This window comes from Micropterus salmoides, unplaced genomic scaffold, assembly GCF_014851395.1.
Source record: "Micropterus salmoides isolate LMB-PRFRI ecotype aquatic unplaced genomic scaffold, ASM1485139v1 Ms_hic_scaffold_23, whole genome shotgun sequence".
Lineage (NCBI taxonomy): Eukaryota > Metazoa > Chordata > Actinopteri > Centrarchiformes > Centrarchidae > Micropterus > Micropterus salmoides.
Genome location: NW_024041484.1, coordinates 3,547,502 through 3,572,057, shown reverse-complemented (window position 1 = coordinate 3,572,057; position 24,556 = coordinate 3,547,502). Strand labels below are relative to the sequence as shown.

The 24,556-nt window shown below is 41.3% G+C and overlaps 1 protein-coding gene across 6 annotated transcripts; it reads left to right on the top strand.

The window, feature by feature from the left end:
- Positions 1–279: 279 nt before the first annotated feature.
- On the top strand, positions 280–19,277 carry msrb3 (methionine sulfoxide reductase B3). 6 transcript variants are annotated; one of them, XM_038739345.1, is made up of 7 exons: positions 1,030–1,313; positions 4,101–4,219; positions 14,307–14,415; positions 14,863–14,940; positions 15,611–15,639; positions 17,145–17,242; positions 17,606–19,277. In XM_038739345.1, the coding sequence occupies exons 1-7, from the start codon at positions 1,045–1,047 to the stop codon at positions 17,777–17,779; spliced, it is 876 nt and encodes a 291-aa protein (XP_038595273.1). In that variant the 5' UTR covers positions 1,030–1,044; the 3' UTR covers positions 17,780–19,277. The 6 variants fall into 6 exon arrangements, with proteins under 6 accessions (XP_038595275.1, XP_038595277.1, XP_038595273.1 ...); XM_038739344.1 differs by lacking the exon at positions 4,101–4,219 and adding an exon at positions 11,419–11,570 and having other exon boundaries at positions 1,160–1,313; XM_038739346.1 differs by lacking the exon at positions 4,101–4,219 and adding an exon at positions 11,424–11,570 and having other exon boundaries at positions 1,161–1,313.
- Positions 19,278–24,556: the final 5,279 nt, after the last annotated feature.

Below are 24,556 nucleotides of genomic sequence, written 5' to 3'. Positions count from 1 at the left end.
TTGCATAATATATCTATCTACAGACAACCGCTCAATTGTTAAATCCAATCCACTTATTAAATCGTGAAGTAGCGGGCATCATGGGAGTTGTTGTCTTCAGCACCGTCAGCTTCTCCTGGTCAGGATTCCTTCCTTCAGAGTTCACCCAGGTTTTTATCAGTAGCCGAATTATTGGCCGAAGTCTCATCTACTTCAAAACAAACAGATCAAGTGAATAAAACCAGGGGTGTCCCCTGTATAAAGCGGTTTCGCGTAAAAAATGTTTATTTTCGACTCTGTTCGGTGTACAAAGGACGTCCCAAAGGGGCTGCGAGCCGAGCTTGCTGATAACGTTTGCTCAGCTTGTTTTCTCTTATAATTTAAGATCCTGACATTCGGGAGGTTTTTATCGTGAGCCGAATTATCCGCAGAGGTCCCCTCCTCTCTAAAATAAACGGATCAGATGAATAAAAACGGGAAGAACACCGAATAAAGCAGTTGAACGTTAAAATACTGTGTTTTTCCGGCAGACACAGGTTTCGAGTAGTAAGGGGATCTGACGCAATTGACAGGCGATCAAATGGAATTACATTTACAGATTTTTCTGGGTTTGAAAATAATTGGAAACATTTGGGATAATGTAAGTACCAAACTCAGCAAAATAAATAACAGGTCAAGTTGTTATTATACATTTTAATGCGGAAAAGTTACAAATGATATAATGATATGAGTATTTAATTAATATTTTATTGTTTTATAATAAATGCTGTTAGCATTTATTCATATTATTATTTTTCAATTTAAACTGACCCCTCTGGGATTTAATACCCGTGATGACACAGTTTATTCCCAAAGGACAGAGATACTTTCAGTGGGAAACTCATGGAATAGACAAATCAAGATTCACTATTACATAACGCGTGCAGGCCATAGACTGGTGCAGGCTTACACAGTAGCCTAGCGCGTTAGACATTCCACCATAAACTTACGATGCACACTGTGACATTTTATTGTGTTTCGTTAGCTTCGTCAGAAAAAGCTATTTTCTGTCAGTCCGGTCGCGTCATGAGGCTGCTATCAGACGGCAGACGGAACCTGAGTGGGGTCCTGCCCATAATTGGAGATGTGCGGGTCTCCTGTCACTCTACCCGCACGCGCACGCACACCCGCGCGCGCGCACACACACACACAGCCTGTTGGTCGACGGGACGGGTCGTGTTAGCATTTCAGGCTGTGTCTGTTCCTGGTCTGCTTTATGTACCGACCTGTTACCGGAAGATCATCGCTAGCGACAAAACTCCTCGCCGTCGCGTTTCTGCTGCTGCTCTACTCCGGTATGGAAACGTCTGTTGTATTTTGTGGACTAACGCTAACTTCCTAACAACACTTGGATGTTTCAGTATGGCGTAAGCTGCTGGTGACACAGGTTAACGTAAGCAGGGTGCAGAAAATGAAGCCTGTAGTCAAACATGATTTTACCTTGTAATTCATGTTCCGTGATGACGCCAGAATGCACATATTTTTTGTTATATTCGGTGTTTTTATTGGGGGGTAAATACAAGTAATTTATTTCTAAAACTCATTACATAAACACGTCCCGGAATGATGGTGAACCTCAAGGTATTTTAAACTGCGCCTTACTGCCATCTAGCGGCCGAGGCTGCCACCGCAGCTCCACTTCACCTCTTGGACAGTTGGATGTGCAGGCTTCTGTGTCTGCACTCATATCTGCCCCTGCAGAGGGACAAACCTTTCAACTCTTTGGTTTACCAATAGAGTTTAATATGTGGCACCCCACGTGAGCTGATAATTTAAAGTTTTTGCTGTAGTTGGAGTTGAGTGACAAAATAACAAAGCACCGTGGATTGCCCCTCCCAGCTTTAGTTCCTGTGCTCCTGCCAGCGCCAGAGGAAGCTGTGGCAGAATGTTTTTCATTGTTTGGTATGGCGTTGTTTGGCTGACCTCATTCTGCAGCAGAGTGGCACAGCAGTGCACAGAGCCCAAGACCTGCAAATCTTGGTGAGCTTCTTCCCTCAGTGGACAAAGCTGATGGGATTTCGTAGCAACCTGGAAGTCCCAGTCATTTGCTTGCAACATAGATATCTGTAGCCGTTTACTTGGATTTATTTTTATAGTGGATTGTGTGGAGATCGATTTTGTCTCACTCTAATTTGTGGGAACAGACTGACAATCTGTGGATAAATGTGAAATCTGCAAATATAAAAAAGCCTCAGATATTTAGCAAATACACACGTTCCACAAATAAAAAGATCTGTGAATACATGAAATGAATTCACAACTTTCACTCAGCCACACCTGCCATACCTTCACCAGCCTGAAGGAAAAGCCACTTGTATCACAGCACGTGATCGCCTGCTGACGTAATTTCTCTTCCCAGAAGAGGAGGGTGAGAAACTGATGTGAAAGAATGTAAAAAGGGTAGATTCACAATAATTCAAGAGCTAAGGAGGTAGGAAGTGCTTTTAATATACTGTTTGAAATGTGTATAGATATATATACAGTAGTTTACAATGAAAACTCCAGAATAACCTTTTTATATTTTGTTGACGAGACAGGGGTGTAACATAAAATGCTCATCAGTGCTAAATCAAGTACCGTGGTATTTAGCATTATAAAGGGTAAAATGTCGACTCAATTATTCTAAATGTTGTTGTTGGTCTTGTTCGTTCTTATGTTTGGCTCCCACAGGTAGAAGGTTTGCACAGCACTAATGCTTGCTGCGCTTTAAAGGATTATTTGGGTGTTTACGTTTGCCTAAGTGTGCATGCTGGCTCACTGGGTCATTTAAATAGAACGGAGCCACTGTTGATGTTATTAGTAATAACTGTGCTTTCATTCTATGACGAGTCAAAATGTCTCCTCCTTACATTTCTTTATAATCCTGTATTAAATTCGAGCAACCAGAGTTTCCTTTAGTTTTAGTAGTACTGCCCTGTCCAAAGTTCCTGCACTCTCATTTCAGCTGTTCTTTTTAATTGAGCTCTGTTGCATCTGAAGTATAAGTGCTATGCAAATGAAATTATTTGTAGAGCCCGACCGATACACATATTAATATTTGAGGATTTTAAAATCTGTCTTGCGTGGTATTGTTGCCCAAGACAAATTTCCCTCAGGGGACATTAAAGTTTATTTTGATCCTGACCGCTGATTGTTGTGTTTTGTCGTGCGTTTGTGGCGTCATGCTGCCAACAGGGGAGCAGCCGAATGCCCTCTAGTGGACAAACTATGCAACAACAACAATCCTAACATGACTGAAGGATCCGTTTTCCTTCTCTCCGTTTCTTTTTTAATTGACATTCTTCGGCTGTTATAATCAACGATACTGATTTATCTCATTTCGGCCCAAATTATTGACATGAACATTTTTTTTAGTCAGGCTCTAACTATTAGTATTGTTATTATTACTATACCACAATCACATTGACAAATGGACAGAAATAAATGGATGTTCATTTAGTGACGGGATGAGGCAATCCTGAGGCACTGGCCAAGACGCGCATTAGACGGCCTGCTTTTTTCCCGGTTTTTGAAGAGTTCAATGATGACTCTCATGTGAATGTGGAGGGGAACATTGTGAGTAAGAGCACTGCAGGACCACTCGTGCTTCTGAATGGAGCCCGGGGAACCACACTGATCCAAAAGTCACTCACCCGAACATCTTTGAGTTGTGCTTTGACCAAGTCAGACGTTCCCATCTCCGAGACCTCCATCTGAAGAGTTGCCTCATCTGTGGAAGACGCCACGGAAGACTGTTGTTCTGCGGGTTAATAATAGTCCCACACTCCTGAAAACACTGCTATATAAGGCCATCTTTGTAGAGCCCAAAGCACCTCGCTCAAACAGAGTGAGGTTTTCCTCTTGGATTTAGGCTCTTTGGCTTTGAATATCTGTCTATTATGTGAATATTTTGTCATACGGTGGCAAATCATTGATTCAAAGAGATTAAATCCAGTCTAACCTTCACCTGGGGCAGTGACCACACTGTTTGTTGTTAGTCAGGGAATTATTCTATGCTAGACTCAGAAATGTACAGTAATGGGCAGATATGTTGGATCAGTTCTACCTTCTAAATCACAGTCTCTGTATCTCTCTCTCTTCAGTGTGACTGTGTGTCTCATGGCTGTCCTCTTCAGACGTGCGCTCTTTGTGGCCCGCCATCGTGCCCTTGGGCAAGGCAGCAGCTCAGTCTGCCACCCTGCACTGCCTGCTGCTCTTCTAGGTAGAGTAACCTGTTAGCTTTAATGTGCACATGTCCAGGTGTGACAGGACGCTGTAGCCCGTAGTGCTTATTAGAAGAACTTATCTGTGTTTTGCATGTTTTAGTCCATCTATGATCATGATGCCTGGAGAGCAATGCGTAGTGCCACTTGGAGAGTTTGGTGTAGGAGGAATGGGGGACTGCGTCTGTTGGAACTGGTTCAGGCTAATCCTGCTACCAGTTTGTTTAAACACACTTTGCACACGTCTGGAAAGTAATGGAAAGTGAAACGAAAGTTTTCTGCTGCTGAATTTGGTTGAAGAGAAGACACTTTGGGGGCTGCAAGTGTGGATTTGTCCTGCTAAAAGACGGCTGTACATGGGGAAACATTGAGTAGCAGCAGAAACAAAGATCAGTAAGTGAATGACTTTTGGTGAACTTGTAAACTCCTAAGAGTAGATCATTTCTGTAAAGGGATAAAAAATATAACAGCCTTGATTGTTGGCTGCATCAATCATATTGTGCTAGAGCTTGAAGTGAGACTAAAAGATGGAATTTTTAGAGGTGTTGTATTTCTTCGTTTTTACCTGTGCAAACCTTTCTGCAGTGGTTTTGTAAATATGAACAAAAGGACAAAACGATAAGTAGAAATAGTTTTCCCAGCACAGAGCCCTGACCTCATCCTTCTGGATGAACTGGAACGCAGACTGTGAGCCAGGCCTTATCAGCTAATATCAGACCTCACTAATGCTTTGGTGTCTGAAAGCGGGAAAAACCTGCAGCAGAAGAGTGAGGCTAATATAGCAGCATATTAATGACCAGAATCAGAATCAGAAATACTTTATTGATCCCCAAAGGGAAATTCCTTGTGGATGGTTATGGTTATGGAACTCATATTGTTCATTATACAACACAACTGAGAAAATGACCTCTGTGCTCTCCCCAGCCTCTCTAAGACAACAGCGACAACACCGCAGCTAACGACATGCAGTCCACTAAAACCATAAAACAACCAGCTCCCAGCACACTACAGACTCAAACATAAACTCCACGTGAGGATAAAAACAACAGTAAAGTTTAATGTGCTAAAAGCCCATCAGATCAAACGAGATTCAGATGATGTCAGTGAACTGTCACATCAGAAAGTCATGGAGAGAGTCACGTTAGCTAACGCTGAGCTGTTGCTAGCATCATCGTTACAAAGTTGTATCACTTACCACATTACTATCTGGTGTATGTATGTCAAAGTGTTGAATTAGCCTGCAAAAAAGGATGTAACTGTAAAACAACAAATGTTAGCCTACCGGGGTGTAAGGCAGGGCAGCCAGCTAACGCTACAGTAGCTCCAGGGTTCTACAGTGCGACCATTTTGTTCGCATATGCCCCTAAAAATCGATACGTGCGAACTGGAAAAATGATTTACGAGCAGAATGTGCGAGTAACTACAACCTACCATAGTGCCCCCCCACCCGCCCATCGTGGTGCATCGCGCCACTAATTGTTCAAAAAAACCCCGCCCTGAGTAGCGGGCAGGACGCAACATAAAGCGAAACTCTGGCAGAAAAAAAGCCAGCTAGTCACCAGAGCCCACGGGGAAATCTCGGCTTGAGCAGCCCGTTACAAAACAAAGATTCTAAAAAATAAATATAAATATTTATATAATAAATAGTTGTTAAACTTTGTGTTGCTTGAATATTTTTCGCTGTGCTCCTAAATTTCTTTGTGTGCTCCTAAATCTTTTCATTTAGGAGCACATGTGCTCCTTGGGAAAAAGGTTAGTGTAGAGCCCTGAGCTCGGACCTGCTGCTGTTTGCTTCTTAACATTCAATTTAGATTCATTGTGGTTTAAACCTCACTCAGGTACCCAGCTTCTCCCACTGTAACTAACGTGACCCACATAATATACAATACTGCTGTATTAAATACATCTATATAATCTAGATCCATGTTTTATAGGCTGGTTTCCTCTATGAAACGTCTGGATTCTCACTGTGCTGCATTATTACAATCTATAATGAACTGGTCGTGGGTCATAGCTCTCTCTCGTCCAGGCGCTGTCTCTCCCTCTTCAGCTCCTTCAGGTCTCATTAGGGATGGGTGGTGCTCGGTACCTTTTATGGTACCAACCAAAACAGCCCAGTATCCAGTAAGTTAGAACTGATACATCTCCAGTCAAACCAGTACTTCAGTCAATACCTAGGCCTACTTTTTGTAACCAGATTGAGGCAAAAAAATTGTATTTGTATAGTTTTGCTTGCAGCCAAATACGCAAACAACACACCTAAAAGAGAAGAGCACGCCTTTTTTCGCCCTCTGTGCCTGCACCATAAACTGTATAAAAAAAGGGTGGTGATGGAGCAGTGGATAAGACACGTGTCTTCTGGTATCATTTAACATTTCTCTTTACATTTTTTGCTTTGCTCATCACTTGTCACTGATCGATCGCGGCGTTCCATCACATCAATTAAAGGTTTTTGTGCCGCTGCGGCTGCTTCACGTGTAGTTGGTTTGATCAGCTAGACGTCCACCCTCTCTATTCCTCTGTAGTTTAGTGACTTGTTTAAACAGACTGCTTTCATGTTTTATTCTTGTGACTGTCGTATTTTCGGAGGTTTGCAGCTCACCACTAAAGGAAAAAGCGCTCGCGAAGATCTTTCAATTCAGTTTATTGAACGAAAGTTAATAAAATAATCTTCCGTTGTTTACTTTCAACACAAGTATCAAAAAAATACCTTAAATTAGTTTTCCACAACTTATTTGGTCACTAAACTATTTCACTCCTCTCTCATTCAAATATAAAATAACTCTCAAGCTGTAGTCTTTCCCCTTATAGGCTAATACTACCAGTGAGGATGACCTAATTAGGATGAGGAGTCATCTAATTAAATTTTCCTATACTTTTTATGTAGCAGTTATTTGAAACAAGAGAAAAATAATATAGATAACCTTGCTTGTCCAATAACAACAATAAAAATAATAATAAGCTACTAATCAGGTGACATTTTATGCAAGGTATCAAATGAAGTACTCTGTTGGTATCAGTATCACTTTAAGGGTACTGGGTTTGGTACTGGTAACAACCCTAGTTCTCATGCATTAGTTCATGTTGTTGACTGTGCAGTTGCTGTAGCTGTTTTGACAGTATACGTACAGTATGTTGAAGCTGTTGTCAGTTAAAGTTATCCTGGCCATTCAAATGAATGGAAAGATGGACCCTGTGTAGGGAGACCAGCAGCAGATCAAAGGTTAATGTTTTAATGTATGCAAATGTTTTCTAAAATTGATGATTTCAGACAGACTGACCTTTTTAGGGCAACAACTGTAATAGATAAGCATGGACACACTGATCCTGGTCACCATTTATATCGAGAGACCCAGCACAACAGTATAGCCACTGCACGGACCAGCACCACAAAGGCTGGATGATCAAAACTGCTTTCACTCACCAAAGCTGAGCGCCAGGGATGTACTGGGACTGAAATTCAACCCGGGATTTTGAGACGGAGAGGCCTTTTATGCGAGCGCCCTTTTGGGGGCGGGCGTAAATATTTTTGCAGTTATTTTAATACACATATTAGTGTTTTTGTTGTATACAGTGAATCAGATTACGCTGAAGACCTTTCCTCGTTCACTCTCTTCTCCACATTTGGGCTACTGTCTCTGTTGAGCTTATCACACAGCCCTTCATACTTTCATTGAAAGTACTGGTTTGCCCCAGTTAGACACAGACAGTGTTCGCTGCAGCAGACTGGGGATATCAGCCCCACTTGTCATCTGGAAAAAAATCAACAAAGACTTGCAATTCTACTTCGACTTTAACACCCCTGACTCTTTAGCTATACCTATCTAACTTTAACTGGACTTGAGCCTTTTGGCTTGAACTGACTTGGTACCCTCCTCAAGCCCAAACATAACTATGAAATATAAAAACAACTGTGTGCAGCACATTAACATAGGGCTGTGCAATTAATCAAATCAAATTACAATTTTGCCTTCCAATCATTAGAAAAACAAGTTAACAATTCTTGTGCCGCATGCCGTTTCACAATAACACTTGTTTTGTCTTCCGCCCCTCCCTAAAAGCCCAAACTCCCTCTCAGCAGGCTGTGATGTTTAATTCAGCTCCAGCCATGTTGAATGGTATAACTTGCTTGTCACCCGTATTAGCTTAAGCCTATAGCCTTTTACACTGCCCTTTACTGGCCTGTGCTTATAAAATATCCACTGTGTCCTTGTCTTCTAACGTCATAGCGCTTTATAGTTTTCTCACTGTTGGTTTAAGTCACAGCAAACCACAGCTACTGCTTCTCCTGTACCGTAGTATGATTGAACCATCCTCTTGCAATGTGCTGCTAGTTCACCATGCTCTCTCTCACCAACAGGAATAAGCTGCTTAAAATCACTAACACCTCATCCAAAGTACCATAGTACAAAATCTGTTAATGATGTCACTCCTGTGTTATATGTGTTCATTGTTTATATATGTGTACTATGGGTTATTTCAGCGCTATGTAACGTAATGAGTTGTCACCACCTCGAGCAGTCACCTGCTCTGCTCCACTCCGTGTACACACACACACACACACACACACACACACACACACACACAGTCCTCTCAGCAGCCCATCCGCCCATCCGCCCATCCGCCCATCCGCCCTCCAAATCAGTCAACCTGGGGAAACACTTGCTGTAATCCACTTGCCCTCTTGATGCTTTTTAATGTTTATAATGTAGGGTTACTATTTCTTATTTCATGGGCCATTTGGGATTTTGGGGTTATGACTTTATAATAACTTTTAAAAACGAGGCAGAGGTGGTATTATGCTCTTTGGCTTTTTCCCTCTCCTTTATTGAGTTATATATCTTTTTTGTGAATGTAACAGGTTTGCAAAGCGAAAAAGCCCAAAGTCCAGCCCAAAAGGAGTTCCCATCTCCCACAGAAAACTCTGCTCTGAACTGCCTGAAAACAGCACGTTTGTAGTCCAGCCTTTACTTCCCTTTCTTGTGACGACACAATGAAAATACGTGTCATAATGCTCGCTGAACGGCTAGTCCGACACGCCCTCAAAAACACTGGTGGAAAAACAGTGAGCTGCAGCACACAGCTCTCCTCTCCCTTCCAAACACTAGCTACCCTCCAGGCAGTCAGTGGACATAAAGTTGTTCCTGTGATGTAGAGACAGAGCTCAGTTAAAACTTTATGGATGAAAGATACTTTTGTTACAGATTAATAACTCACCACTCTGAAACTCTTGCTCCAGTCCATGTTGCCAACCAGCCTGGCAACATGTAGCCTACAGATGAACCAAAGCCGTGTTTACCGACTTCTCACTGACTCGCCCTTCTCTGCTTCTGATTGGCTAGTAGTCCTTAACTAGGAACTGAGCATGTGCAACTCCCAACAAAGATCATTTAGAGACAAGATGTATCACTCCATAGCTAAAACGAAGCCTTCAACACAGGGTGAAAAGAGGAGCTGCAGCAATGTGCAGTATCAAAAAAACAAAAAAGGTGTTTTATTTGAAAATCAAACCATGTAAATTATAAGGTGTGTGTGTTAGTGTGTGTGTGTGTGTGTGTTTGTGTGTGTTAGTGTGTGTTAGTGTGTGTTAGTGTGTGTTAGTGTGTTTTTGTGTTTTCGTGTGTGTGAATTTGTTTTGCGTCCAGTCTGGCTCTACTTTGCTGTGGCTGGCTAGTACTTGTTACTTCCTTGTTATTGGATGCTAGCTGTGAGTGCAGCTATGCCCCTAGGGTGGTAGAGATCTAGCGATCCTAGGTACTCCCTCACCTGCTACTTACTAATTGATGAGAGCTGGCACACAGTCGCTCTTTATACTTCTGATTCTGTAAATCATGTACCATCGTTTAGTGCAACTCTCACTGCACTCTTGCTATTATTTAGCATTCAGATTGAAATGCATTATAAAAAGTATTTATCTTTTGTCAGCCATCAGTGTATCTGAGTGGTTTAGGAGCTTGCCACTTCTGTGATTATTCAGATCCAAAGGTTGTCAGTTTCGAATCATGCTAAGAGCATGGTAACCAAATTCAGCAAGTTGTACAGACGGTGAAGTCTGTGGCATTTGATCCAACTTCAGGTTGTGGCGCTAAAGGATTGCTGGAGCAGCAGCTGACAGCTAACAGCTTCCAGCTCTCACACGCATTTTCTTTAGGAAATGCACATTATAGTTTTCCAGATTGTCTTTGTTATGAAATAGGAAAGATCTGATTTAGTTAATTTGCCACAGTGACACTAATACTTCTCAGGGCCATACATTAACATTATAAGCATAGGCTTTTCCTTGGATAAAAAAAAAGTCATTTTAACTGAAATGCTTTCAATTTAAATAATTTTACCTATTCTGTTTTCAGGTAGGCTACGGTTCTCCAACCCTTGGCAACAAATGGGCGAGTGTAGTCCGTTCATTGAAGAAAGTTATGGTTATGAATATATGATTTGCTGAGAAGCAATTTGTTATGGAAACGAGGGGTTAAATTGAATTGCATCTCTGTAGATAAAGGATCTACAGAGATGTATTATTAGTGTCGACAGAAAAGTGGAACTAGCACCCAATCGCAAGGACCCACCAAAGCAACGAGCTAGCCAATCACAGCATGGTAGGATGGGACTTGACCTAAAGTGGAGAAAAAAAATAACGCTCTATATGAGAGTGTTCATTATGATGTTCTCTGGTCAGGGAACATATGGAGTTATGTTGAAATGTGTGACACTATAAAATCTTCCTGTTGTAATAATCTTCTTTATTATCATCAGCTGTGTTTCCATTGGGATATCCATTAAGAGTGAACGTGTTTTCAGCATTCAAAAATCTGTGATTGTAGTTTGGTGCAGATGGACTGGATTTTACTTTGAGTATAGATGTTCTTTAATTAAATTAGCATTTTATTGAACTCCATGGTGATTTAAGCTTTAGCCGCCACCATGTGAAAGAACTACACGAACTAAACTGGGTATGTGGATTATACAGAACAAATTAGTCACCCATGCAGGATAAGGTATTCATGTTTTTGTTTTTCCAGGTGTGTCCACGTTCCTCATGCCTGTTAACCAATGTCCATCAAACTCTGAACAGTGAGAATCCCAAACAGCTCCTGATGGCCGGCGCTTTTATTCCATATTTTGCTTCTAATGCTGTTAAATATCTTGACCTGTGTTATTTTTGTGTTGTTTCTCCCTCTGTCTGCTCCCCTTCATCCAGCCCAGTCCTTGGTTGTAGCCCTGCTGAGGGGTGTTTGGTTCTTGTGGCGCGTGGAGTACTTCTCTCTCCAACAGCCATGTCGGGCTTCAATCTGCTGCATCTAATAACCAAGAGCCAACCTGTAGCTCTGAGGTCCTGCAGTCTTCCCTCAGGTCCACTGACTGGGTGCTGTGTGCCTGCTGTGCTCTACCTCTCTTAAAGCCTTAACACCTGGCTGGTGTGTCAGCATGTCTTTATTGTCCCTGTCTGCGTGTGTTTTTCAGTTCTGTTCTTAAATTTGATCGGTCCTCGGAGAGAACGGGGATCAAATGTTTGCAGTGAAGGATGCTTGAGAGCTCTCAAACTGAACCAAACCTGAACTGAGGTGGCTATTAGGCCTCAATCATTTTTACAACAACCCATTTGTGTTTGTGGCAAGTGTGTCAAACAAACACTTCCAGGCACTGCAATTATGATACTGAATACTTGATGCGATTCTTGCTCATTGTTGAAAAAATGTGACCTGATTTTGAAGTCCAGTTTTATTTTATCCTGATAATCTTGGCTCACAATGCAAAGAAATATAGTCAAATACAATACACAGGAGGCTGTACAAACAGATATTATATCCCTCACAAATGACAAGGTCCCAGTGCGCTCACTTTTGAACCACATATCTCAGTGAAATCTGGAGCAAAAGTCATTTCTGTATCCGTAAATCCAGGGGCGGGCACTTTTCAGAGAACCTTTTAACCCTGTCAATCAAATGAGCTCATTTTGAGAGAGCAAAGAGCTACAACGTTTGCAACTCCTAAAGCATTTTTCTTTGTGACTTCAAATTTACTGATACACATGTGTGACTATTTTCTACAACTACAAATCCCACTGTCACAGGTGCTCAGTTGCTCCAATGATACCTTCATATATATCTCCCTCAAGTTCAGTATCCGTTGAGTTTGTAGCTCTGCTCACATGCGGCTGGCACACAGCTGAATTATCAAGTGCTAACAGAATAATCAAGTGATTCACTGCTTGGCTACCTTGCAGCTTGCATGCTCTGAGTGGTTTTGGCTTTGTTTAAGAAATGTACTCTTAGTGTTAAAAGGTTTTATTGCTCATAGGTTCTTTTTCTGTTTTGGAAAAAAACAAGATGTAGTTGTTTTTTTTTATCCTTGCACAGTAAGTGTGTCTGCATGATGAAGCAGTGACAGTTCCCTTATATCCGAGGAGAAAAGTGTCAGAGCAAGTGTGTTCAGAAGTTGACGCTGGCGCTGCAGAATTGCTTCAAGATGTACTTACCATGTCTGAAAAAACCACATGTAGAAAATAAGAGAATGAAGAAAGAATCTTTACGTTCAGAATTCTGCAGATACATTTTACACGTACACAGAAAAACACCCAACAAATGCACGTAGAGACAGGCAGAATCAGGCAGAAACCCACTGATAATTACCATATCAACTTAAAACCAGCCTCTTAGACACCCTCCAAGAGCTGAGCCCAGAAAAGAGTTCATTATGCCAATGGCGCTTAACCATTGCTGGTAACAGCTCAACTCGCCTCAACTCTCTTTTGGTGCCCCGTCCTCTGTTTTCCACTGCTGATATAGTACAGACATAATCTTCAACGTGACATTTGTTGTCTTGCAATCTCTGGCTAAACTATTAAAAATGGCGGATTTGTTCAGGACACCCTGTCTGGCGCGCACGGTGATGATGCAGTGAATAATGACAATTCTCTCTGACCAGTCAGTAGTCTGCAGTGTTTTCACGTCACCTATTTACTTAGCTCACTTGAAACCTCGACATGAGGTGATACCAAAAAAAAATAAGATTTGCCAAATGGAAAACCAAAAAATGAGTAAATTGTGAGTTGAGCTGGTACCATCTGGTGAATAAGGGACTTAACTGCCCTCTAAGACGCACTCCCACCCGTCTCACAGCAACACCAATCATAGGAAACCAAACTATAACGCAATGTAAAGAAACTTGAACCATAGAAAGAAGAAGCTAAAAGCCAAAGTAGACCAGAAGGTTCTCTGGCCCTAAAAGAGATGGTGAATCAGCAGAATCTCTCTCTACTGTCAGAGACAGATCCTAACCGGGTACTGACTCAGTGACCACACACTGGACATCAAAAAGGAAGACACTAAAAATCATGGCAACCAAAAGAAACCAGAATATATAACATAGGAGAGGCTGAGACAGAGATGCACTTCCAGCCACAATGTAAGACATTCACTTCACCTCAGCTCTGTAATCTCAGATTCCAAAGAACTAAATGAGCTCACGACATTAAAAATACCCAAAGGAGACAGAGTATATTGCTGCTCAGTGTGTATCAACATGCCACAACCTGAGGGCCAGTGGGTGACCTAGATACACTTTTAGAGTCATAAAAATAAAGTTGCAGTGTTTCATAGTTAGTTGTATTTTTAACAGCAAGTTTCTATTTTATTTTGGTTATCTGTGTATATATTTATATTATTAATGGCATAATCCTGTCTTCTCTTTATGTACAATTTTAGTTTTTATTTCACACTTGCTTCCCACTAAAACCCCATTGCATTGAAATGGATAAGAACATAAAATATTGAATCTATCGATGTGTAAACACAGTGGAATAAAAATCCGGTGATATAAAAGTATGAATGTCCAATATTCTCAGACAAAAATAAGTCTAATGAAAACACTGTTTATTTGTCATTGTTATACTGTATCTTTGACCCACCTGCTTTTAATTATATCTGTCTGAGCATGATGTTGAGACCGAGGAAAGATGTTATATGTAGAAAAATATCTGGACTTAAGTGACAGTGTTAATACGCAGCTCTTTTTCCTTCCTGGTGCTATCAGAAAGACCTGCATAGTTAATATTTCTTGTCCCCCCTCCCTCACCTTGCCCCTCAGGAGCATGTAGGACTAAGAAGACATGGCCAGTGAGCTTCCCTCAGGAGGAGCTGAGGAAACGCCTCACGCCGATGCAGTACCATGTTACCCAGGAGAGAGGAACTGAGAGGTAGCACCAGCTGTGACCACCAGCACGTTTACATTTAGTTGTCCCGCCGTGCCGTTTAGGTGTCGGTGCAGACACTGGTTTTGAGGTCAGAATTATTATAGGTCAGAATTTCCCAGTGGAAATTTCCAGACTGTTTTCGAGAAGGTGGGTGTTGGTGAAAAAGATAATATGCAGGACAACCAGCTCCTTCTTGTGGGTTTGGTGGGCGGGGCTTAGCGGGGCAATACAGGGTTTTGCATTGTATGTTCAGTTGTTACAAGCAGCTGCTTTAATCTGTCTGTTTCCATCACAGTTTTGTAGTAAGGTGGTTTTGAGACAAAACTTAGCATAATTTAGCATACAGTATTTTCCATCAATACAGTATTTATTGTTGTACATGTTTAACCATCACTTATTTGTTCATCGTGTGGAGCCTTTCAGTTTTAAAAATGCCTTCGTTTTCCACAGTGCCTTCGCTGGAGAGTTCGCACACCATAAAGAGGAGGGGACCTACACCTGTGTTGTCTGTGGGACCCCACTGTTCAGGTAAGAGCTGCAGTGGTGAAGGAAGCATTCAGATCCTGTACTAAAGTAAAAGTACTAATACCACTCTGTAAAAGTAGGTAAATAAAAGTAGGCTAGTAATTAAAAGTAGTACTGAAAGTAGTAAACTGTCCGCAGTGACTGTTATGCTATTATACATATGTTCTATCATTAGATTATTATTCCTCACACATTCATGTAAAATCAGGACTTTACTGTTGTAGTTGTTGAGGCGGTGTTCAGTTTTTAACTGTTTCGTATCAGACTGCAACCAATGATGTTTTTTAATATGGAATTATCTGCTCATTATTTTCTCTATTAATTGATTGATTGGTTTGTAAATAGTTTGAAATGTTACCCAGAGCCCAAATGGATCCCTTCATAATGCTTGTTGTGTCCAGCCAAACCTTAGAAGCTGTTGGGTAGTTTAATTTATAACAAAACATCATATTTTATAAACTCTTCATATGTTTTGTGTGAAAATCTTGGTGTGTGTGTGACGGTGTAAATTCTGGCTACATGACAAAATCTTGAATTGAAAAACTGGATGTTGGGGGCCATAATACTCCACTACAATATAAAGAATAATGTGAAGAAAGATTAGGCAGTATTTTTTTAAAAACATGAAATAAGCAATTATTTTCCTAATTGCCATTTGTGTTTCTTTTTGTAGCTCGAACACCAAATTTGACTCAGGATCAGGTAAGTTGAAACTCGTCCAGTTTCTCACCTGCAGCTCTTTTCTCCACTCTGCTGTCTTTACAAGCTGGCTCTATTTTCCCCGAGCAGGTCGCATCTCTGAAGCTTGAAATTCTTTTTTGTTATGTACCGCTGCAAATACTGACATTTTCCAATAGCTGACCCAAAACTGACTTCTATCTTTGTCATTTCTCCTCCAAAGTCTGTAAATTAGAAGAAGGCTAGGATTTTCTCGCTAATAATTTACACTGTTCAGGGAGATGGATAGATAGATGGGTAGATAAGACAGCATGCTGCATACCGTCATTAGATACTAGTAAAGCACAGCCACAGAGTACAGTATCTGTTACCACACTGATCATACAGTAAATGAGCTGAGGATGAATTTTCAATCTGTTGTCAGCACAAAAAAACTGTTGGAAGATGCTTTGCTTGACGGTAAAGTTAAAAAGAACTCACTGTTGACTATATATTTCACACGGATCTCCTGGATGAAAATCAGGTGTTTCACTCCTCAGTGAGGAGGTTGGGTTCCCCCAGAGAAGTGAGAGTAAAGCTTAGCATCTATGTGGAAACATGACAAAAACAAATCCTCAGAGCTGGTTTGTCAAACTCATAGTGGGCTAAGAGGGAAGACAGTTAAGTAATGCTTAACCTTCACAAACACATCTGTTCATATACTTTGGTGGAAATATGTAGTACATACAGAGCCAGACACAATGTAGTGCAGTCGTTTCGTTAAACAGGATAGAGAGCTTACAGCCATGCTAGCAGCTCTGTGAGGCTGAACTTAGGCACAGCAGCGGTGCTTTGCGCTAAATGCTAATATCAGTATGCTAGCTCACACACAATGACAGTGCTAACGTGCTGATGTTTAGCAGGCATTGTGTTTACCATGTTAACCATCTTAGCTTAGCATTTTTGCATGCTAACAAGTACAGTCGAGGCTGACGGGAAGTTAGTTTTTCAAGTATCCGGTTTGAAACCAAAGTATTGGGTACGTTATCATTTTGACCTGAGGATAGCGCTAGATGAAAAGCTAGAGGATTACCAAAGTTATTAGGATTCATCGTCTGGGCACCATGAATGTATGTACCAAATTTTCTTTCAGTCTGGCCCCAAGTGGTGGACCAACTGATCAACACTACTCTGTTTTCCTTCAGTGTAGCGTCTGATATTCTTCAAATCTTCAAAAGTGGAGGAGATAAAAATATAATCCAGTAAGACTTCACCACAATGACAAGAATCAGCCTTCTCTGATTCAGTCTTAACAGAATGTTCACATTTTGAGCTGATTGGATTGCCTTCGCTCTGCTGGTGTACTGGTGCGTGTCCAGGCCTGTGTGGACACAAGCATGCAGTAGTCATTTCACATGTGTAAAGAGGTTAATTTTTTTTTCTCAGACACACCGTATGAGCAGTGCAGTCTGATGAGTTATCACTGACCTCTGCATGTCACTGAATCCCTGTGTTAGCACCTTGTTAACACGTTACCATCATGTGTTCAGGTTGGCCGTCCTTCTTTGACCTCATGAAGGAGGAGTCCATCACTCTGACAGATGATTTCTCCTATGGGATGCACAGGGTGGAGACCACCTGCAGCCAGGTACACTACACAGCACTGCATTGCACCCTCACGGGTCCTGATGTTTACTCCTTTACCAGTACAGACAAACGAAGAAATAAAAAAGTTAATCAAATGTGGATTTTCAGGATCCAGTAAAACGTCTGTCCCCATGCCCAGTCCTACAGTATATTTGTTTTTGTTTTTTTTAATCATTCCTGATACACACAAAACCTGAGTGACGAGTGATATTAGGACATTTCTGATTTAGCCCAGGGTGTGATCTGAACAGCCAGCGCTGACACAATCACTTTTAAAACAACCAACAAGATCACAAATGGACGTGCTGAGCGGTACATCTAGGCCAAAGAGCTGCACATAAGTCTTTCCCTTTTGGTGTTTCAGTGTGGAGCTCATCTGGGACACCTGTTTGATGATGGACCAAGACCCACAGGGAAACGCTACTGCATTAACTCTGCCTCATTGGCTTTCCAGTCCAAAGACTCAGCCTCCTCCACCGCCACGGCCGAGGGCGGAGCTTCCAGCAGCTCAGTGAATGATGGGAAGACAGAGCTCTGAAAGAAAGACCCAGGAACCCCAGCAGACTGATGAGCGGGCCTGTGTGGGGAGTCACATGTATAGAATAGTGAGGGGTTCTGTGTGTGTGATTCACAGTGTAAAGATCGAAGAGGTGGTTATATTGCGAAAGGAATGAAAGCACTCAGGCCTCAGACACAGACCAGGGAAATATTGTCTGACGTATAATCTGCACAAGAGAAAGTGCACGCTTCCAAAATGCCATTTTGTAGCCACAGTCAAAGCTGCAAAACACACCGCGTCAGCTGATTGCCTTAAAGGGAACTTCAGCAAAAGGTACAAGGATGATTTATTTATCATTTTACAACACAGGGTTGTATGACAAGATGACGTTATAGTTCCCTTTATGCTACTCACAATAACAAACGTATACACAAAAATCATATACAGCACATGAGTGGATAAATAATAAGTCATAGAAATAAAACCGGTCGTGCGCATCCCATGCCAGTTTGATGTCTCCAGTCAGGATGCTTTCTGTTCATTCAGTTCAGTTTTATTATATAGCGTCAATTCATAACAGAAGTTATCTCATTGCACTGTTCATATAGAGCAGGTCTAGAACATACTCTTTGTAATTTTATTAACAGAGACAGTTCCCACAAGTTCTATTCCTCTTCTGTAAAAGTTAACAAGTACTTAGTATAGAAACTGTGCCTTCCTAAGTTTCCCTAAGAAATACAGCCATATCTGAGCTTTCTTCACCAGTGTGGAGATGTGAGAAGACCATGTCAGGTTCTCTGTGAGGCTGATTCCCAGGAACCTGAAACTGTGTGTTTCTTCCTCCTTTTTCCTAAAAGCAATATTTGTCAACCTGGGTGTTATTCTCAGATTTTTCTCCCTTATGAACTGCAGTTTGCCACAATAGCCACAGGGAGTTCAAAGAAACGACTCTCTGTGTAACCTTCAGCAACATTCAGACGAGATAAGTGCTTGAGGTGATTTCTGTTAAGTTGGCGTTTTTAATAGGCTGGCTTGTGCTTCTTCTCGCATGATAACATTGTTCTTGCTGGAATCCACATTCCCCGGCTGTCTCCAACAGAGAGGGTGAAGAAAATGTTATCAACAATGGAAATGATGGACAAAAATGTAACATCCATGTTGACAGATATCATAATTTCCCTTTCATTTGTTAGGTCTGGGTAAATTAAACATGACTGAAGTGCTGTATAGTAGACACACAAACACACAGACATATATAGATAATATAGAACCTTTGATATTCTAACCTAAAAATATTTTATTAGAGTATATTTTTGAAGTGATATTTGATACTGAGAGGTTGATTTAATGAAATTGCCTATGCAAGGGCTCCTGTCAGCTGTCACAGGTGGCATCTTATGATGGACAAATAATGTACTGTGCCTTTAGGTCACTTCCTGTATTTGCTCCCTCTTTAGTTCTTTGCATTTGGAAATCATTTGTTCACAGCTTGCATGAAACCAGTTAATGAATGAATAAAGCATCTAGAAACACTGTATGACTTTCTTGTTCCATTGTTCTCATTTAAACAGGTATATTCAACTGAATAATCTCAGCTCAAGGTCTACATACCAGTTTCTTTGGAGCTTTTCATCCAAGAAATCATCCAGCCACTCTGTAGCTATGATACCAGAAAAACATTGTTTTTTTGAAAAAAATTGTTGGCAGGGTGCGGCTCCTTTAAATAAGATGGTAGCCCTTATTGGGGGTCTCTAAAATATTGACCATATTTCTGTTTTCTTTTTTCTTTATCATCATGGATCATGCGTAACTAGAATTCCATGTGTTTTCTTTAACAATTTCCTTTAATGATCAGAGGCTGCTGTCAGTGCATTCTGACTGATCCTGTGGGAGTTTTTGGCGTTTTAAATAATAAATGAAGTTATGCTGCTGTAGCTTGTGCGTAAAAGCACCGATCTACCTTATAGACCAGTCGTTTTTACTGATTACTAGTTGTATTCCATTTAATTAATATTTGTAATGGAGAGGATTCATACTATTTCACCCATCCCCAACCCTCTCCTCGCTATTGATCAGAATGTTAATTTTTATGACAAAGACCCAACCAATCTGCGGTTATAACTGATCTGCACATCAATAAAACCCACCTATGTAGGCACATCTGAATAATGTGCCCATTAGATTAGCATTACAATTCAGAGCCAGGAATATTTTAATATAACTAATTACTCTCAAATGACAGTAACTACTAATCTATAATGTATTACATTTTGGAAATAACTTACCCAACACTGGTCCCTATCAATGTAAATATAACTGTCAGTGTCTTGTCAGCAGCAGTGAGAGAATAACATAAAGCAAAAGGTGGAATTGTTGTCTGTCAACTGCAACATAGTATTAGGGCCACATTTGTGTGGATTGGTGGTGGGATTTATGCCTGATCACAAGTGTTTTCAGCTTGTTTTGGTTTTCCACCTCCTTGTCTCATCCAGTATAGTCCCAACGTTTCTATGTCTGTCAGACGGTCTGAAGGATAAACTACTAGGCTCTATCAGCAGAGCAATAAGGTGGGCACAGCAAAGTAGATTTATATATACATACCCTGGACAGGTCGCCAGTCCATCGCAGGGCCACACAATCACTCACATTCACACCTAAGGACAATTTTAGAGACACCAATTAACCTAGCCTGCAGGGAGAACATGCAAACTCCACACAGAAAGGCCTGAGCAATCGGGGTTTGAACCCAAGACCTTCTTGCTGTGAGGCGACAGTGCTAACCACTGCACCACCGCGCCACCCATCCAGAATGTCCGTATCACAAAAAATCTTTAAAAATTACAGAACAAAGCTAGCAGAAAAACAAGGCTTGACAGCGGACTGACAAGGACCGAACAGAACTCAAGACTCTTTATACTAACACACACACAGGAGCAGGGAGGAAGGAACGGGTGAAACACTTTAGGGACTAGGGATGAGGATCATTCATTTATTTTTGATATTGATAACATTTTTGAGACTGCTTAACATTCTGAGTCTTTATCGATACCACTACTTTTTTATTATTTGGTGGAAAGAAGGGACCCAACAGCTGGAGTTGGCTGTGTTCCGACCCAAAGACAGTTGTAAGGTACTGCATTTTGCTTTTAACTGATGCGCAACGCTGGGGTGCTTTTGCATTGACGTTGAGTCATCGCATTACAATTCCTCCTTATCTTTGACCTAGCCGTTAAGTGCTTTGCATGTTCAGCCATCCTAGCAAGCAACTAGCTGACCAAATGAGGAATGAAGTGAACGAGGGCGTGAGGAAACGATATGAGGAAAATCTGCGATGTACAGTATGACTTGTGATAAATAAACAAATTATGAAGAGGGTGTATAAGTAGTATCCTAGTAAAAGCTAAGCTACGTGGCTAAGCTAAACAGTTTGACTACTGACCGACAGCTTTCAATTTAGCTTGTTTGTAAAATTTGGCTAATTGCCAAGCTAACATTAGCATGCTGTGCTTGTGTAAAACATAGAGGATGAGAGACAGAGCAGATTAAAATATCGCTTTCTACATGTTTACATGTTTATGCTTATTAAACTGGTGTATTGATACATTTTTGTCTTTTTACTCGCAAAGTTTTTATTGCACATGCTTCATGGTCTGCATCGCATCTGGCCTCTGTGTGTGTGCATGTGCAGGTATGTGTGTGCGTATGTGTAGGAGTCCACAGAGAGCACACACAGTCTGCCGGTGTGGCCCTGGGCCCGTTTAAAACCGCATTTTGGTGTCCATCCCTAAATAACATAAAGTTAAATCCAATTTGATATAAAGGTTCAGTGTGTAATGTTTAGGAAAATCAATTGAGAGAAATGCAATATAATATACACAAGATTGTTTTCAGTGGCGTTATAAAGACCTTTTTTAATGAACCGTTGTGTTTTTATTACCTGAGAATGAGCCAGAAGTGAAATTTGGACAAGTGGAGGACCACACGTATAAAGGGTATACGTTGATGTCACTTCCCCTTCCAGAACACGCTGGACTGAGTGACAAAACATCTGTTACCATGGCTGCGTTTAGCAAACTGGGAGTAAAACAAGTGACTATTTGCTCAAATTAAAGGCAGTCGAACTCGACAGTGATCCTAACTGCTTACCAAAGAACCAGTGGTCCAGCTCTTTCCCATTTTAGATGTGTTTAGCTGATTTAAGCTAAAACTGCTGCTTGTCTTTCAGTGACCGTAAATGCGTTCTGTGACATCATGCGTATACCCTCTATTATTTAGCACAAGAGCGTGTTGGCCACCGTAGCTTCTCCTTTGTGCTTGCAATGGGAGGGGTGAGCTTTGAGTAAGCCTTTAGTTGCAATTTGCAACCCTCACCACTAGATGCCACTAAAACTTACTTTGCATTTTATCCAAAGCGACTTACAATTGCTATACATGTCAGAAGTCGCACACCTCTGGAGCAACGAGGGGTTGAGTGTCTTGCTCAGGAACACAAGGGTGGATGGGTCACGGTGGGGGATTGAACCCGGATCTCTCACACCAAAGGCATAGTCTTACCCATCCAAAACAGGATTAAAAGGAAATCAACTTTTTTGAAGAAATAAAAAGGTGCATAATCACGTTATAGATGGGCTGTTTTTACTGATTACTAGTTGTATTCCATTTTATTAATATTTCTAATTGAAGTATAAATGTTGTGAAAGCCTTTAAGCACTGTGTCAGGTGCCTTCTGGTTGGAGGAAACAGAAGAGGCTCTGATGTGGAATGTACTCTAAAATGATTGCTGATTGACCAGGAGGTTAAATGTGGTCTTTATCTACATACAGCTTAGTGCAGCGCCACAGCAAACCTTATCTCTTGACCTGCATCCTGTTGAAGAGTGCAAAGGGTTTCCATTCATGCATGAAAAGTCCATGTTTGCATATATATATAAGACAAGTGGTAGATTGCTGAGGTAGACCTTCTGTCCATTTCAAATACATTACCCTGCAGCACGTTGTTTCATCATCTAAACAGCAGTGAAGGGTAGTCACTTTTTAAACTGTTATGCTGTTTGTTTCTTCTCACATGAAGGATTCTACCCATGGACAGGTTATCAAGACCATGGGCTCTGGGCAAGAATGGCCCCTCTCTCAGCTCAGGATGTGGGTCAAGTAACACAGCATGTATTATACAATAGTCGTGCTGATTGTTCTGGTTTGTCACCATACCCTTTTTTTAGTTCTGTTTTGCTCTTTACATACATTATTCATCTTCATGGGTCAAAATAAAAACCACACATGAATAATTTAAATGAAGGATCACCTTACTACAAAAGAAAATATAATTGAGAATTAAATCTACTGCACCAACAAAACCACACAGCAAAACACAGCACCAACAGCAGCATAAAAATATATATATATCCGCAAATTTGCATCACACCTCTTCCTTTCAGACTGCAGCTGAGATAACGTTTGTATTCCCCAAATGCCTGTTGGTGCATATTCGATACATACCTGGGAACCTTTTGCAAGCCCTGGTTTCTCGTTCTCGAAAGTACAATATTTCCCCCTGAGATGTAGTGGAGCAGAAGTAGAAAGTGGCATGTAAAGAAAATATTCGAGTAAAGGCCTCTCCTGATGCAGATAATGTACTATCACAGTGTGGATAGAGGGATGAATATCAAGGTGAGCCTTAATTAGTTCTATAATATGTAATTTGCACCAGGGAACTTTATGAATCTGATCATAGTCTCCAACAATTCAAATCTTTCTGGTGCGCTTTCTGGTGGCAGACCACACATAGTCCACTCTTCGAGCAGGAGGCACATGAGGAAGGATTCAACCAATGTGAAACAGGAAATACACCACAAAACCCTACAATCATGACCCCGGTGTCCTCTTGATGATTTAGGTGATGTTTATGTGTTGTCTGCGATGAGCGTGCCTTAACTCAAGGTGAGCTGCCGACAAATTAAAGGGGAAATCCACATGAAATGCCACAGATGACAGGCCACCAGGAAGCCTCCACGACAGCTTTGGTGCTTCTTGGCATATTTTCTGTAATACCCAGTTCAGACCGACACAGTGAGGGGTTGCTCCCAGCATGGCTTAGCCTGGGTATGTCTGCCACATTGAAAAATACCAATGCTGCAGAAACAGGATACAGAAAAGAGGGGTTTGTCTGTCACAGGAAATGGTAATACTGATGACTATTTGGGATAGGGGACAGAGTGGAAACAGATTTAAGGAAGGAGGAGTGATATGATAGGAGTTAATCTTAAAGCAGAGGATGTTTGAAATACATTATCTACTCATGTTACTCTTGATTAATTAAGAGGTTTAAACTTGTGGATGGGTGGAAATGGGGGTGGGGACGGAAGAAGCAGATCTGGGATCAATTATTAACCTGGGGAGCTCCGGAGCCTCCTCTCTGTACCCTCTGCTGACTTCTGAGAATCTGGGACTGAATGACAGTTAGTCTTTATAAAGACATTTCAGTGCTGTACACTGACCAGGGCTACAGAGGCATATGTATATAATATACTTTTCCTCCAAACTCACATCTGGAGGAAAAGACTAGATAAGGCTATGAGCCAACCACTGGGATGAAAGGAGACATGAGGCCACCCAAGAGTTATTTATAGAAATGACATTATAGCCGTCAGACCATCGGGTTCTGCTCTCAGTCATGAGGACTGTGGGAAACTGAGGAGGTTGCATTAGTGGATGTGATGTGCAGTGTGTTTTTTTATGTAATTTCACAGGTCCACCATACACAGGGAGCTTAAAGCTCCTCTGCCTGATGGCGGTTTTCTGCTTTCCTGCAAGGAGAGCT